The sequence below is a fragment of the Sinohyriopsis cumingii genome, chromosome 15 (assembly GCF_028554795.1).
Source record: "Sinohyriopsis cumingii isolate HCF-2022 chromosome 15, ASM2855479v2, whole genome shotgun sequence".
Lineage (NCBI taxonomy): Eukaryota > Metazoa > Mollusca > Bivalvia > Unionida > Unionidae > Sinohyriopsis > Sinohyriopsis cumingii.
Genome location: NC_142975.1, coordinates 82,203,955 through 82,221,436, shown reverse-complemented (window position 1 = coordinate 82,221,436; position 17,482 = coordinate 82,203,955). Strand labels below are relative to the sequence as shown.

Genomic DNA, 17,482 nt, shown 5'->3' with positions numbered 1-17,482 from the left:
TTATTCCAGGGACACTCATTCAGTTTTGACCTGAATTCACTACTAGTAAACCCTGACATAATGGAAACTCACTAACACTTTACCCTGTGATGTTTGTTCACAGTAACTGGCTAATTATTTTGGGCAAATGAATATTTCTATTGCACTGAATTCCAATAATCAGGCAAGTAATCACAAAAATCTAAGAATTCCTTAAAACGGGGTGCTATAACCAAATGTGCATGCTCCAAATTTATTACAGTATTTAAAAGAACGTAGTGACTATAAATTAATGCCATAGAAAGATTGCATTATAAAAAATATCATTAATAAATAGCTTCTGCATGAAAAATTTCGTACTTAAGTCAACTATAATCGTTATACAATGTCAAGAAAAATGTGACAAATTTATCCAAGAAGTGACACAATTTCCAAAAATGTGACAAAATTTCCGTTTCTGTAGATTACAAAATAATTTGGATATCAATCCCAATATACTTCGTCCACAACGGCCGTTGGGCGTTGGGAAAAGTAATTAAAATATAATTGATTGATTGATTGATTGATTGATTGATTGGTTAATTGATTCGAATCAATGTGGAATCTCTGAGGTATAAAGTCGCCAGCATTTTGTTATGCACTCGTCTTCCGGTAATTTTCAAACGTCGTCTAACTTTGGAACGTCTTTGTCTTTGACGTCACAAGTCCTCATGAATAATCTTAGCATGATATTGCTGAATGATGTTGATCATCGTGCTTCGCAAATTATCGACAATTTCCATCAAGGAAACTGCTGGGTAGTGCGTATTCGAGATCTGTACGCTTAATTTGTTATGTAGCGCATGCGCATATGGGACAACCGTCATTGGCGTATACGAATCCCAAAATACCACAGTCCAAACCACAGATCAGCGGTGCACATGGCGGGAGGCCTGAAAATGGAAGAAAATGAAGTAACAATATTTTTCAGCCTTTAAGCAGCAATGGACAGTGTTTTCACTTTTAAATCTTTAGGGAACTGCAACTTTAACGCTCTTCATTTTTTAAATTCTAATATAACTTTTTATTCTTATCATTTTGGAAAAAGAAAGAATTACTTCTGTTCAAACAATGTTTCACAATGTATCTTGATCAATATGCATGTCATTTACGATCTCTGTTGCATATATTTTCTCTTTTAGTTGACAGAATGGGCCATGAAAATACATTTTTTCCCTCTTTTCAATAACAGTATGGACATTGAAATGCATTTTTTTTTCTTTACTGTCACAGTATTGACATGGAAATACATTTGTTTTTCCCTTACTGTCACAGTATGGACCTTCTAATACATTTGTGTTTCCCTTACTGTCACAGTATGGACCTTGAAATACATTTGTGTTTCCCTTACTGTCACAGTATAGACATTGAAATACATTTGTTTTTCCCTTACTGTCACAGTATGGACCTTGAAATACATTTGTTTTTCCCTTACTGTCACAGTATGGACCTTGAAATACATTTGTTTTTCCCTTACTGTCACAGTATGGACCTTGAAATACATTTGTGTTTCCCTTACTGTCACAGTATGGACCTTGAAATACATTTGTGTTTCACTTACTGTCACAGTATGGACCTTGAAATACATTTGTTTTTCCCTTACTGTCACAGTATGGACCTTGAAATACATTTCTTCTTCCCTTACTGTCACAGTATGGACCATCAAACTACATTTATTTTGTAACTGTTTTAGAGCATAATATGTATAATTTACTTTTCTCAGCTATAAGTAAACTCTTGTGTAGAACGAGGTCTGTTTTTCATATTTATGATATACACATCCCTTGTGCTAGGTAACTTGATTACATGTATTTTTGTTGTTTATAAATCAATTGAAAATACATAAAATTGAATTTCACGTTAAAGCATGCGTTGATCATGACATTTCCTTATCTTTGCTGCAACTCCGCTCCCCCGCACTATTTAAGGAGGAAGCATATGAAGTTGCCAATCTCCCTGTCCCTCTCCCGCCATGTCCCGTTCGCCATAAACTTCCTTTGTACTCAATAACTTTTGAAGCGCTTAGTGGATTAAATTCGAGACTTTAGATAATGTAAACCAAGATCCGGTTTGATATTCACCGTCCTCTGACAAAATTGACAGCAGTCATAGCTACTGTTTAATTTAGCATTTTCTCTTCCATTTTGTTTCGGCTTAAAGTCTTTTGAAGGTCTTCATAGATTGAAATTAAATTTCGTATAAGGTTTTCCATTAAAAATAAAAAAATAAGGTAACTTGGTATCGTTTTCGGGCAACATTTATCAGCATTATGGCCCCTGTTTGACTTAGGACTTGGCCTTTCAATCAATCATGTTTCTGCTCAAGAACTTTTAAAGGACTTCGTGGATTTAAATAAAGTTTAGTATGAGGCTTTACATGGAAAACCCTAAGTCACGTTCGATTTTTACCAATGACTTGTATATTTTACAGAGTTATGTCCCCGTCTGACTTAGAAGTTTGCACTTCGACTTCCACTTAAAAACATTTGATGATTTTAACAGACGGAGAGTAAAGCTGAAATGAGACTTTACAGAATAAACGTCTAGACTGAATGACCATTTGACCTGTAATGTTATCAGGCAAAATGTTATCGAATTATGGCCCCTATTTGACTTTCAACTTTACTCTTTATTTACATCCTATCGGCATAGGCATGGACACATTTCTAGTTTTGGCCACGTAACTTTTAATAAAGTCTTTTTACTCACTTTTGAATGGCTCTGGAGTCTTCCTTTCCTCAGTTGTTGATGTTAGTGTTGATGTGTCTGGTGGGGTAGGAGTTGTCATTATCAAAAATGTGGTTGCCGATAATGTTGCTGTCGTAGTCGTTGGCACGGTTGTTGTTATTGTCGCAGGCTGAGATGTCGAAGCAGAGGATATCATCTTTGGATCCACCACTTCTGTTGTTGCTTGAGTAGTTGTTTGGTCTAAGGAGGCGGCTATGGTTGTTGGTTTTGTTGTTTCTGTTGGAATTGTTGTGGAAGAGGTGGTTAAGGTAGTTATTGGTGATGAAGAAGCTGTTGGGGTCGTTGCTATTGTCGCAGTTGTGGTTGTGCTTATTGGGATAGCCGTCACCTTAGATATATTTGTCGGTCTAATTGTTGTTGATGACATAGTGGTTGAAGTGATTGTTGTAGACGAAGCTGTTGAGATAGGTGTTGGCGTGTCAGTAGCTGTCGGTGTCATTTTCATTGTTTGGGAAGTAGTTTTCGTTGATGCGGTCGTTGGGCTGGTTGTCGATGAAGTCATTATAGCAGCAGTAGATTTGGTTACAGTAGACAATGGGCTTGTTCCAACACTCGTTTTTGATGCAGTTGTAGGTATCATTTCTTTGAATATATATATATATATATATATATATATATATATATATATATATATATATATATATATATATATATATATATATATATATATATATATATATTATATTCAAAACACGTGTTACTTAAACAATCTCGGGAGTATGCCTTTCGGTTGATTTTAAATAAATTTCACATAAAATTATTTAATTCTGCATTGTCTATATAGACACAATCCTTTTCAAAAACCTGAATAAGGAACATTCGAAATGAAACCAAACATTATAATAATGCCTAGAATTAAGCCGTTTTAAATTAATATACTTTGGGGAAGGCAAAGTGCCAATATGAGTAATCTTTCTTTGTCTTCAAATTAGTTGACAAAGTTTTTAAATAGTTGTAGTCCAGCTTTTTAAATTGAAATTTTGCTTGAAAATGTAAGAAGCGAGTAGTATACCAGCAAACAATAAATGTTATAATGCTCAAGTTTTATATTTCCTTATTTCCTAATTAGTACTTTATTGATTCTTTCAGATTTGAAATATTCTAAGTTTTTCTTTCATTTTTAAATAAAAAAATAGGAGACAAACAATGGACTCGTCTCGGTTTCATTTAACAATTGAAAATTCTGGTATTACAGTTTCACGTAACATTTTCTTTTCAACTATATTGTGTGCCACTTTTCCTTATCCAGCTAACTTCTAGCAGTGTTGTAAAATTAAGACCAGCAATGTACTTACGGTACTGGCATATGTATGTATAATGGTAGGTCCCCAAATGGCATGGCGAATCGTGCCATTGCCCGCCATCGATATACCTCAAATGCACACAGTCATCTGTCAGATGAGTTATGCCATTGCTCTGTTGCGCACCCCAGTTTCTATAGCTACCTAGGCTCTCTCCTTTTAAAAAAATCGAAAACTTGGCGTTGAAATAACAAGATAACTGAAGAGAATTCAATGTAAAATGTCAGGAGTCTGTAAACAAAAAGGATGACGATTTCATATTACAAATCGGACTCCGGTGGCCTAGCGGTTAGAGCGTCCGCCTAGGAAGTGGGAGGTCGTGGGTTCGAACCCCGGTCGAGTCATACGAACGACTTACAAAAATGGTACTAACAGCTGACTCGCTTGGCGCTTAGCATTAAGAGGTTAATGTTAGGACTGGTAGGTCTGGTGTCAGGATAATGTGATTGGTTGGGACATCATGCTACGTGTCTGCGGTATGATGCCCCAGTGCTAGAAATCACTATAAACTCCCACACTGCAGACATCGTAGCGACATGAATGAAAAATTGTTAAAGCTACGTTAAAAATCCTAATCGCACACACACACACACACACACACTATCAATCGCTAAGGCATGAAACACATTTCGTTCCGTTAAAGTGGAACAGTACTTAAATGTGTCACGTGCTCTTTCGCCCACAATACATGTCTGCATTCTTTCCATGCGTTTATGTTACAATGCATTACAGAAGAATAAAAATCAAGAGTACACGTCAAATTTGGGGTCGCCGTCATTGGGTTTTATTACGTCTAACGTAGAAAAAAAAAAGAAAAAGAAAAATATATGAAATATATTTGGTATCTATTGTATAAGACATTTAATATACCTGTCGCCCACACCCAATGTTGTTCGTGTTCCCGGTCGTTTAGCCCAATCCATATTCCATGTTTGTTGAACCCGATCGACCGCAGTGTCTCCATGATGAAGGCCTGAGTTTCCTTATCCGTTATTGTTGCCAGGTGTCCGCCCCGTAACCGACAGTCCTTGTCTGCATTATCCCAGTACGTTTCATGATCTATGACGAACTCGAAACATTTCTCCCTGAGTTTAATATAATGTAGATGCTTATTCAAACATGTAATAATAGTGAATTTAGCGTGATATGTGAAGTTTTGCTGCATTATCTTCTATGATCTAATTTCACTTTTGGGAAATGTTTCTCAGAAGTGTCTTATGACATATTTTTACGGCTCCATATGAAACAGAAAAGTCCAAACTCAGTGGTGTGTGTGTGTGTGTTTGTGTGTTGTCATACACCTTTAAGGAAAGAAATGTGCATTCTACTTCAGTGAATACATAACCTGAAGGACTAACACCACTGCCAACACTAATACTACTACTTGCACTAATTCACAATCATCGTCCTTTTTATCATCGTCATCGTTATCGTTTTTGTCTTCGTAGTTGTCATCACCATTATCATCAGCGTCAACATCAACACCGTAAAAGCATGACAGGAACTAAAACGAGCCTACATAATATAAAAGTGGTGTGATACCTGTAGACTTTGAGGAATTGTGTTCGCAACACAGTCACGGGACACCTGCTCAGTGATGCAGCATCACCTAACAAAAATCCTGATCCAGGATCTGAAATAAACAAATAAGTTATCCTTTTCTTTGTAACATTAAAAAAATAATTAATTTAGAAAAGTTTAACGTCAAACTCTTCAATACATTCATATGAAGGAACTGTCTCCTCTTCAAGACTTCATGCTCCTCTTTATCACTGTGTTTCGTTCCCTTTAGTTTGATTGTACTGGTTATTGTGGTTAGTACCTTGCACGTAGTATACACAGTAAAGTTGTAACGACTTATTGTTTTATCAGCGCTAGCATCCGCGTCATAACCATGCGCCTTACGATGTACGTTCGGCTGCTCCATCTAATAAAAATAGCATTTCTGTAACAATCGCACTCGCCGTTTACGTTGACGACTTTGTTTTATCCAAATTATAAAACTTTGCCAGGATGGAAAAAAACTTGATTTGAATTGTGTAAAGTATAACCAGGGTCGTCATTTGTGGGGGTGGGGTGGGGTCTAATTTGCATGTGCTGTAAAATTGCTGTAGCCTGCATACGAAAATTAACAAAACGTCAAGCTTTGCCCCCCAACCCTCAAGTTTTGCCTCCCCTCTCCCCCCGAAAAAAGTTGAGATGACGTCCCTGGGTATAACGGGATTCAATAATTCCTAATTAGTTTGTTATTATACTAGGTAAATACCTTCGAAGACTGGAGACGTGGTATGATTCGCTACACAGGTGGCTGACGCGAGTTTAATGTTGAAAACAATACATAACCTGAAGGAAAGCAAAAAAATCATACATCAGATTACACTGATGACCTGTTCTGACATCGGACCCTATCTACTATAAGAGACAAAGTAAGTAACTTCCAAACACTTTGTTCCATACCTGACCCTCGATCTCCTGCTGGTATTTCCGTCTTTAGAAGCACAACAAATTACGAATGATGCCAGTGAATGGTAAGTAGAAACTTACTTTTGCATCTACCACTGTTCTCATACTAATGCAGGACTGTACCGTAAGCACTGTGTCTCTCAGTAAGTACCGACAGGCGAGTGTATCTTTATCCCGTCAGGCAATTCGTAAGTTTCGGAGCCGGTAACTTCATTTTTGTGCAACACAGAAAAGTCAATGATAGCTTAGCTAATAAAACAATATTTCAACAGTAAATCAACCCGTATATTATGGCCGTGTGTCCTCAAGGATATGGAGGGTCCGGCGTGGAACGAAGTGTTTGGAACTTACTTACCCTCTATCTTTTACAGCATGATAGATGGGGTCCTATGCCAGAACGGGTCATGGGGGTAATCTGAGGTAATTTTGTCACTCATTTTGATTTTTTCCTTTAGGTTATTACTTTTTTAACGTTAGGCCTGCGTCAGCCACCTGTAAATCATAATGGACAGGAGACAGTGTAACGTGTATTATAGGAATCACTGTACTAATTCAGTTCCCATAGTAAATATGCAAATACCGTGATATCAAAAATTCAAAAATACAAACAAAATTATGAGTGCTCATGATTAAACATATTTATCAGTATAGACGCATCATTGATGACAGTTTCTGCGTCGAGAAAACCAGATAACCCATGGCATTTTCTAGATCAACATGAGTTTGAAACATGTGCTTTCCATATGGTACCAAAGAGTTAGGTGCTGATTCCAGCAATAAGTCATTCAATCTCAAGTCTGTAAAGAGACTGAAAATCTATCAAAAACACCAGTGTATATAGGTTTTTTCTTTAGTTACATCTAGGATAAACTCTCACAAAATTATTTTGTTGTAAAATCTTTCTTTCATTATCAACCAGTCCTGGCCTGTCAAAACCTATATATACTCTATTTAATCTTCACCCATTCGAGACTGGTTCCCATTTTTCATTGTCATTAGTACCGTGAATCCTATAGTTTCCGCTTACCCCCACCCCCACCCCACCCCCAGTTTGTATCCCTTCATTTTAAAAAGTAAAAACCCCAAGGAAATAAAAATGCACAAAACGTAACTCGTTTCATTTATTGATTTATTGATTAAAGTGACGCTACAAAGAGTTTCCACTTCACGAATGAAATATTTCCGTATATCTAATAAATGAAACGTCGATATTCAATTTAAATTGGAAGAAAACATTCTAAAATTACGTGACCGCTTCGCATTCGAGAAGGATCATAAGTATATTACTAAAATGACTTTATGTATATGTTTTGGGGGAAGTTTGGGGGTGAGAGGTTTAGCCACGAAGGTAGTGATTACGTCTATTCACGAGGCGCAACTTAGTGGAGATAGACTTTCTTTGTAAATGAACGAGCGTATAAAATTAGGTTATATTATTTGTTCAAATACAATCTCATAAGATAATGGCGATATACAAAGGTTCAATCGTTCTCTCTGCTTATAGCTGAACACTACCTCAAGGTCACGCAGATAATGCTCAGGAGAAATAAAACGGAATTGTTATTTAAATCATTCTCATAAATTTTAAATGCGCATCAATGTGAACATCATTTTTTCAGTTGATAAAATAATGAGATTGGACGTGTGCAACAAAAAGTTTCTTTTTCGAATGGGGTATGAGAGGATCTATGCGGCCATGTTTATTCAGAGTAATGTCGACAGCATAGGAGTGGTATGAGAATGAAGAACATACTTATATAATTGTACGTTTGTGTCATATATTCGTTATTCACTCTTTAATAAATTCTGGAACAAATAGCACTAAAATGTTATACCTCTGTGTTTTATTTGCAATGTATTTGTCAGTGAACTGCTGTATAAAATAAAGTTATTGTTATTATTATTATTATTATTATTATTATTATTAACGGTTTTAAAATGGGCAATCATTTAATACTGAATTTATGAAACGAGTTTAATAATGTCCAGCTTTTGCAAACTTTGGCGGGCAAAAATAAATGGACTTTATTCAATGCGTTTCATAAATTTAATATTTAACCATTGCCCATTTGAGGTTCTGTTATCACAGTTTTTATTTAGAGTGGAAAGAAAGAGAAGGAAGAATATAATTTTCGGCACTTCATTCTGACTCGAATTCTGCACCTTTCAATTCTTGCATGTAAAAACATAATCCCAGACGAGAGTCATAGAAGCATTGAACATTTTTATAACAAACAACATGTAGAAGTATCGTTTTAAAAAATAAAAATTACAAGAGCAAGCCCTTCTAATCAATAGACCATGTGTCATGAACTGGATAATTTTTCGAAACTGGACCGCCCCAGGAAATTCTTAGGTTTTGTTACATAGTTCATTTGAATAGGTCTGCTGGGTTAGTGGAAACACGACAGCCATATAAACGAATTTGTATGTTTTGTTGTTCAGAACGTTTCCACCGAAAAGTGTATTTATTCTGCAAAACATTCGCCGCAGATGCAGTATTGGATCTAGCAGAAAAATAACATTGGAGCTGTTAGATATTTCGTTGAAGGGAGTATTACATGATGGAGAAACTGCTGGATGTAGGAGTTTTGCTCAGAATTGAGGATATTTGTGCTGATTTGCATTCATTTGGGTGTGGAAATTAATTGCTTGGAGTTTTTGTGACCAGAAATGTGCATGATTTGATTTGGAAGAACAGACCACAGCAGACACAGAGAAATAATATTTAGAGTCGGAATCGCATCACATAATAAGAAACATTATATAGATCGTTTGAGCCATTTTACCTCGTTAAAATGTTGTGGTTGGGTGGATAACTTTTTGTCATTTGGGAGACAGGTTTATGTCCACATTATTTCGTGAACAGAGCTGAGTTTATTTAGTCCTATATGTTAACATGTAAACCATTTTTTTTTGTACAGGGTAGACCATTTACATGTACCCCCCCCCCCACGACTGCTATCGATTTATCAGTACCGTTAGTTGTAATTTTTGTTGTTTGGGGTTTAATACCATTTTTCAACGCATAATAGGCTATACATGGCGTCACATTCCGTCACAAGTCCCTTTTGGGGTAAATTAGCCATACTTAGACGTTACCTCAATTCTCTTTGGGCAATACATTCAAAAAATGGCCGGGAAAATTTTGACAGTAATAGTAAAAGCAAAAAGTTCCAGAAGGCGGTGTAAGGAAATTTCCCCACGATTGCAGCCAATCAGTAAAGTAAATACTGCGCAAGAATCTCATTAACTTATTTGAATTTATCAGACTCATATAAAGTGATATGTTAACATGTCATAATATCAAAAATATTAAACTGCAAACGGTAAAGTGTACCGACTATGTGATAATGTGCAGAAGAAATTAGAATGGCAGTTTTGTATAATCTATAATAACATTTCATTCCTTTAAAAAAAAGATTCCATGTCTATTTTTTTTGGTGTGTGAGTATGAACAATATTTAAAATTTTAACAGACGGACTGACGAACCGACATATAAATATTTCTTGCAGCATCAACACATTTGAAAACATCTGTAGTCTTCATGATTACTCTCGTTCACGTGTCACCACTCTCGTTCACGTGTCACCAAAGCATAGAATTCACATAGTATGAAAACTGTTTAACTGAAGGACATCATTGAACAACACGTAGCTTGCTGTCTGGTGCCATCTATATTTTTATTTCAGTTTATCCAGAGTTTGTGGAAGTAACGAGAGAGAGAGAGAGAGAGAGAGAGAGAGAGAGAGAGAGAGAGAGAACACACACAGGAAACATGTATCATAGATGGAGATAATTTTGCAAGTACGTAGCGTATTTGTTACTCTGTTACTCGGCTTGTCAAGCTCGGAATGTGGAGTTAGAATATTCAAATAATGTCTCGTATCCTCTCAGGATCTACATTTATAAATTTCTCTCATCTAAAGCAGCCCTTTGAGTCTTTAATCGATTACTTTTAATGCAAATAAATACGAGGCTAAATGATGTAAATGTTCTCGAGCCTAACTCCTTCTAACATTCCACCAACCCCTTCACGGACTCGGTTCTTTCCTTTTGTTTCTCGAGATGTTCGAATTGAATAATAAAAGTGCTTTAGAGATTTCGATTCATTCACGTATTCTGCTTTCCTCTACAAACACACAAGAGTTTTCCATTTTCAACTAGAATTAATAATGTAAATGAATGTTATTTATGAAAGTTTGTTTGTGAAGGAGAGGCACCATTACCGCAGTCTTAAAAAAGTACAAAATCTTCGTATTTTTTTTCTCTCTTATGCGCCTCGTATATGCTTAACTATCAACTAATCACGACAGTTCAATGAAGACTTTACAAACTAGTCATTATGAGAATCATGACACTGTTGTACAAATGACGTCACTTACTTACTAACCAATCACAGTACCAACCTATGATGTTTACTTGCCAGTTCTGGCCGGTTGCAACCTGCACACGAGGTCTCCCTACTGATATCCCCCAACGATTACAATCGATACATGAACTATTTATATTGTAATTCATTTGGTGACCTTGCGCACGTGATGATTATTTACGATAAGAACGATGGGCCGATTTAATTATTAGTGGCGTGACACTCTGCATACTTACATACATGCACACATACATACATACATACATACATACATACATACATACATACATGCATGCATACATACTTGGTTAAATATGATAATATGATAATATGAAAATATGAGGGAAAGTTACAATAATGGCCAAGAATGAATTTATGAATTCTTCAAATACATTGGTTTTCAAATGTTTTGTTAGCAGAGTGGTGAGAAATGTATGTCCGGAATGTTTTGTGTTACACGACTAGATTACTATCGCAATATAATTATACTCTGAAAATCTCATTTACTTTCCGAATTTTTAATTGTATATCATATAGCATTCGGGAACACTTAAGCTATTGGTTGACATAAAACCAATATGCGGTAGATATTTGTTATGTAAATAAATAATTTTCTCACGAATGCCCCCCCCCCCCTCCTACCTGTCTCAATGATGAGTAGGAATACCCTCAGTAGACTCAATGTGAAATGCAAACGGACGAACGCACCCGCCTTCTCCATCGTTATATTGACTCATATATAAGACCAGTCCTTTCTATATATAACGGTTTAACCTTATCGACATGAATATTCATGACACATTAATTCTTATGTATATTCATGACACACCCATACTTTGGGATATTGACTGTTATATTTACTGGGAAATCATCAGTGGGGTTGAATGAATATGGGGCGATCAGAGTTATCGCTCGTCATATTTGAGTGTGTGTGTGATTTGGATTTTTAACGTAGCTTTAACAATGTTTCAGTCACATCGCTACGATGTCAGCAGTGTGGCAGTTCATAGTGATGTCTAGCACTGGGGCATCATGCCGCAGACACGTAGAATGATGTCCCAACCATTCACATTATCCTGACACCAGGCCGACCAATCCTAACACTAACCTCTTAATGCTGAGCGCCATGCTGAGTTAGTACTATTTTTATAAGTCTTTAGTACAACTCGGCCGGGGATCGAACCCACGACCTAATCCATCCATCCATCCATACATACATATTTATTTTTATAATAATAATAATAATAATGATAATTACGCAGTGTAATGTAAGTATTAGTTTTCATCCAGTTTTCAATATGGTCTTACAGCAAAATGTATGATATTGTATATATAAAGTTCCACAATATTATTTCTAGCGTAACTATATGCTGCATTTCACACCAAATAAAACCCACATTAAATCACAAAAGTTCACAATGAATGATGGAACTGTGCACGATATAATATTTAGCTAAAATCAGGACCTTACGCTTTAATACTTTTCGAGACAGTGAGTCTTAAAAGTATCAACATTTACTGTTTGCTATAATGTCTTAGGTTTTCAAGGATTCCATAGAACTTTGCTATAATATCTTAGGATTTTAGTGATTCCATATAACTTTTCTATAATGTGTTAGGATGTCAATGATTCCATAGAACTTTGCTATAATGCATCAGATATCAACGATTCTATAGAACGTTGCTATAATGTCCTAGGATTTCAGTGGTTTCATAGAGCTGTGAATGTATATGCAAGCAATTTCTCAACAAACAACATTCTTTAAACCTTTAATGTTCACATACATATCAGTCTTTGGCGTCCTCGTGCATATCAGTCTCTGGCGTTCTCATGCATATCAGGCTTTGACATTCTCATGCATATCAGTCTCTAGCGTTCTCATGCACATCAGTCTCAAGCGTTCTGATGTATATTAGTATTTGGCGTTCTCATGCATATCAATCTCTGGCGTTCTCATGCATATTAGGCTTTGACATTCTCATGCATATCAGTCTCTACCGTTCTCATGCATATCAGTCTCTGACCTTCTCATGCATATCAGTGTCTGGCGTTCTCATGCATATCAGTCTCTAACGTTCTCATGTATATTAGTCTCTAGCGTTCTCATGTATATTAGTATTTGGCGTCTCATGCATAATTGCCTTTGGCGTTCTCATGCAGATCGGCATTTTACGTATCATGCATAGTTGTCTTTGGCGTTCTTATGCATATCAGTCTTTGGAGTTCTCATGCAGATCAGCGTTTGGGTTTCTCTTGCAGATCTGTCATTGGCGTCTAATGCATATATGCCTTTGGCGTTCTCATGCATATCAGCCTTTGGCGTTCTCATCCATATCAATCACTGGCGTTCTCATACAGATCAGCCTTTGGCGTTCTCATGCATAACAATCATTGGCGTTCTCATGCATATCATCATTTGGCGTTCTCATCCATATCAACCACTGGCGTTCTCATGCATAACAATCATTGGCATTCTCATGCCTACCAGCTTTTGGCGTTCTCATGCATATCAACCACTGGCGTTCTCATACATATCAACCATTGACGTTCTCATACAGACCAGCCTTTGGCGTTCTCATCCATATCAATCACTGGCGTTCTCATCCATATTAATCACCGGCGTTATCATGCATATCAACCACTGGCGTTCTGATACAGATCAGTCTTTGGCGTTCTCATCCATATCTATCACTGGCGTTCTCATCCATATCAATCACTGGAGTTCTCATGCATAACAATCATTGGCGTTCTCATGCAGATCAGTTTAATCTTAGTGCCTTAGACCAGAGAACCTGCCAGAATTAACCTTCGCAAAACATGGCACCCTTTTATGTACTTGAACATGTGGTGCTAGAATGCCTCTGATTAAGTATTTATGTAAATTAATTAGATAACAGTTTATATAATTTTATGCATATAGGCTCAAATTATGTAAAGGTTGTTTAATTGTTTGACATCCGAAATCCGTAGTGGTTATATTTGCAGGCCTTTCATATGATTTGTCATAAATGGTCTCCATGTAACACAATTTTATAACATTTGCTAAAAGTTTTAATCCATGCTCCCCTAATTGTGTGAGTACCTATTCATCTTTATCTATTACATATATCGTGTGTGTATTAAAATCTAAATTTTCTTTTAGATATAAAATAAATGTTATCATTAGTTGCCTCGAATTTAAAGACAAATACAACACATCAACAGCATGGAACAGTTCAACGCCGCCATATATAAACTATGAATTCTTCCAAACTTGTCTGTGAAAACGTTGTTTAATAAATTTTAAAGACGTGTATGCAAATGGTGCTGAAATTTGAACAATTTTGTACATGATAAATACATATATTTGATTGAATGATTCACCTAGAACTGTTTCCTAGATATCTGAACAAAGTGAATATCAGTGTCAATTATTTCCCGAGTTGTCCGTCTTTCCTTGTGAACCTTCTCTTCAACACTGACCTTGGGACATTGAACTGATTCAGTCAAGAGCTTTTGAAAACGTTAAAGCCTGGACATTTCATTACAATCTTGAATGTAGAGTGCACGCAAGTATCAGATGTATACAAATTTAAACTTATGAGTAACCTTGGAAATTAATTTATCTAAAAATACAAAATAAATCACAATTTAGATTTCATTGGAAATTCTATATAAAAATAATGTTTTGACTACATAATGAATATTTACGATAAAAGTTCACACAATGTTGTAATAGCTTATTTACAGGCTTGTGTTGTTTTGTTCTACTAGATGACATAATACTGAAAGTTTCAAAGCGTAAATATATTTAATAGATAAAGAATTCTGAACATATTTTACTCGTCTACTTTAACGTAGACGGTAACAAATAACTAGCTTATTTTTACAGTTTTATTATTTTTTGCTTTTCTTTTCGTTACAAACATATATAGGGTCCTACCTCGTACTGACGAAACAAAACAGAAAAAAAAAATGTTTTAAAAATGTGCGAAAGGAAAAAAGAAAATAAATGTAAAAGAATTAGTACTTTGCCTTGACGCTGACGCTATTGATCATTTAATTGGAGATGTTCTACCTTTAAGCGCAACATGAGGCAAAATATTACTATCTCACTTTGCATGCGTGTACATCGGCCATGGACGATATCTCACTTTGCATGCGTGTATATCAGTCGTAAACGATATCTCATTTTGCATGCGTGTACATCAGCCATGGACGATATCTCACTTTGCATGCGTGTACATAAGCCATGAACGACATGCTTTTCACAGTCGAGTTAATCTAACTCAAACTGACAGCAATATAACAGCCAGTAGTATTCCAATGGATTATAAGCAAATGCAGACTTATATCTCTTCAGGTCGCAATATATGAATGTTGATATAATTGGAAAGAAATGTAATTTAGAATATGTGGAACACAAATTCATCCGTAGTAAGTTCATTATTTTGCAATATTGAACCTATGGTACTTTTCTCTTCGTGAAAAGTGATAAGAGCAACACACATCGAGTAAAAATGGTTATAATTTTTTAAATAAAATAATATCAATTATTTTAGAAAGTGGGGCGAGTCAACGAAATGTAGCATTGTGAACATATGTAATTGTTTGATTCTGGATATAACGGGTAGCTATTGAATATTACAGAGCTGGGGGTAGATGTGCTCAGTTCTTCGTACTCCAACGATGAACCGAGCAGCTGTGTTTTAAACCTTTTGAAGTTTTTGTAGTATATACTAAGACGAACCAGAATTCAAATTGGGATTTGCAGCACGACTATCTCAAATTGATGGTCAAGGAAGATTCAGCTGTGTGATACCACTGTCACATATCTTCGAATTCTGCAGACATGTTAGACAAGTTTTCTCCGGCGCAAAACATACGGTTGAGTTAGTTAGAAACGCCACTGGCAATGATGCAATTTGGCTAGATAATACTGCAGCAGCAGGTAAACTAATATTAATAAAGCTTGCGATGTGGATGCCAACAACGACTCCATCAGTAGCAGAAGAAGCGCGGTTGTTATCGTTCGTGGATAGTTGTGGTGAGTCAATGTTGTCATGGCTGACAATGACTACAGACTCTGTTACAAGCACAACAAATTCATTTGCATGGCAAATAATATCTCAACAGGTAATTTTAGCACTACGACATATATATTTGTTGCGTTTTAAGATACCACAAGATTGGAAAATCAAGAGAGAAACCCAATGGTATTTGACAGATTAGCAGTGTCTACGATTTCATTAAGAATAAACGGACATCAGGAACCATCTGAAGACATCATATTGACTTTCGATCAACAAAAACGTAGCACAGGCTTATCATAATCTGATGAGTTTCATCGGGCTTGATCAGAATGTTAATTCTGATTTGCAGATATCTCAGCCTAATTTCGCAACGATGTATCCAATCTATTATTTCTCACTGGTACATCTAGATTTGTTCAGACAATTGGTCATTGATATACACTTGCCAGCTACTGTAATGATATACCGGCTGGACCTGGTGGTTACAGAGCAAGCGTTGTTATACTGTCAGACAAAACAATTTTGCTTTAATGCGTTGGTAGACGAATGAGAGTCATTGATGCACCAGTGGAAAACATTTAATTAGATCATTCATGATGTTATAATGTCATACCATCACGTCAATATTACTCTGACACCCGGTCAGATTAAGAAGCTGTTATCGGCATCAAAGAAGAATTCTTGAGAAAATTATCTCTAAACCAACGGTGTTGCAAAGCCCAAATAAATTATCTCTAAGTGAACGTCAGCTCAAGCACTACAATGACGCTAAGAAACCAAAAAGCTGGCGTGCGCCTTGATCTTTCTGCGAATGCTATTAGCGATACAGAAAAGACCGGTGGTATCTTGCCACTTCTAGTAGCGAGATCAACACTTATTGCCGTTGAAGCTCCAGCAGTTGCACTCGGTGCCGTTCGAACAGCTGCCGGCATGGCACTAAGGAATGCAACAGGACACAGTCTAAAAAATCACAAACAGGCATGGGGTCTATGATTATCAGGAACGAAGTACGGTCAACGTCTGAGGCTGCCTGAAACGTTTCGCTAAAACACCCCATGTCCAATTTTGATTTACATGATGCTGCTCGGCAATTAAAAATCAAAACTTCAGAGGTCTTTTCATGCGTGATCAATTAGCGGAAAGACCAATCCGTTTTGAAACTGGTATCCTTAATCTCGATGGCCGTCCTGGTCCAGATATTCATTGGGTTGCATACGCCTTTGATCCACGTGGTGTTGTTCAGTTTGATTCGTATGGATTGGCACCACCAAAATAATTTATATAATATATTAGCGGAATCTCTAGCGATTCTGTCTGGTATTCAACATTACCAACACAGACATTAACGGATCCACCTACATGTGGTCCAGAAGTATTTGCTGTACTTAACGCCGTGTCAAGGTCATCATCGCCTCCGCACAAAGTCGTGCATGATTATATCAGCAGACAGCATAGCCGTCTAACGTCGTTTTAAACAGGTTAATACTTTATAATGGTAGATATTTACGGAAGATATGCTGCACGTAGGTATCCGGGTGACGTTGATTTGTCCGCGTATGTGACGCGA

At 36.5% G+C, this 17,482-nt stretch overlaps 1 protein-coding gene across 1 annotated transcript; it reads right to left on the bottom strand.

The window, feature by feature from the left end:
• Positions 1-214: 214 nt before the first annotated feature.
• On the bottom strand, positions 215-11,676 carry LOC149782189 (uncharacterized). The gene is made up of 6 exons (XM_089934849.1): positions 11,545-11,676; positions 5,609-5,699; positions 4,937-5,151; positions 4,061-4,222; positions 2,727-3,347; positions 215-911 (listed from the first exon to the last, which is right to left on the bottom strand). Exons 1-6 carry the CDS (start codon positions 11,621-11,623, stop codon positions 811-813), a joined length of 1,269 nt encoding a protein of 422 aa, XP_089790975.1. The 5' UTR covers positions 11,624-11,676; the 3' UTR covers positions 215-810.
• Between the last annotated feature and the right edge of the window lie 5,806 nt (positions 11,677-17,482).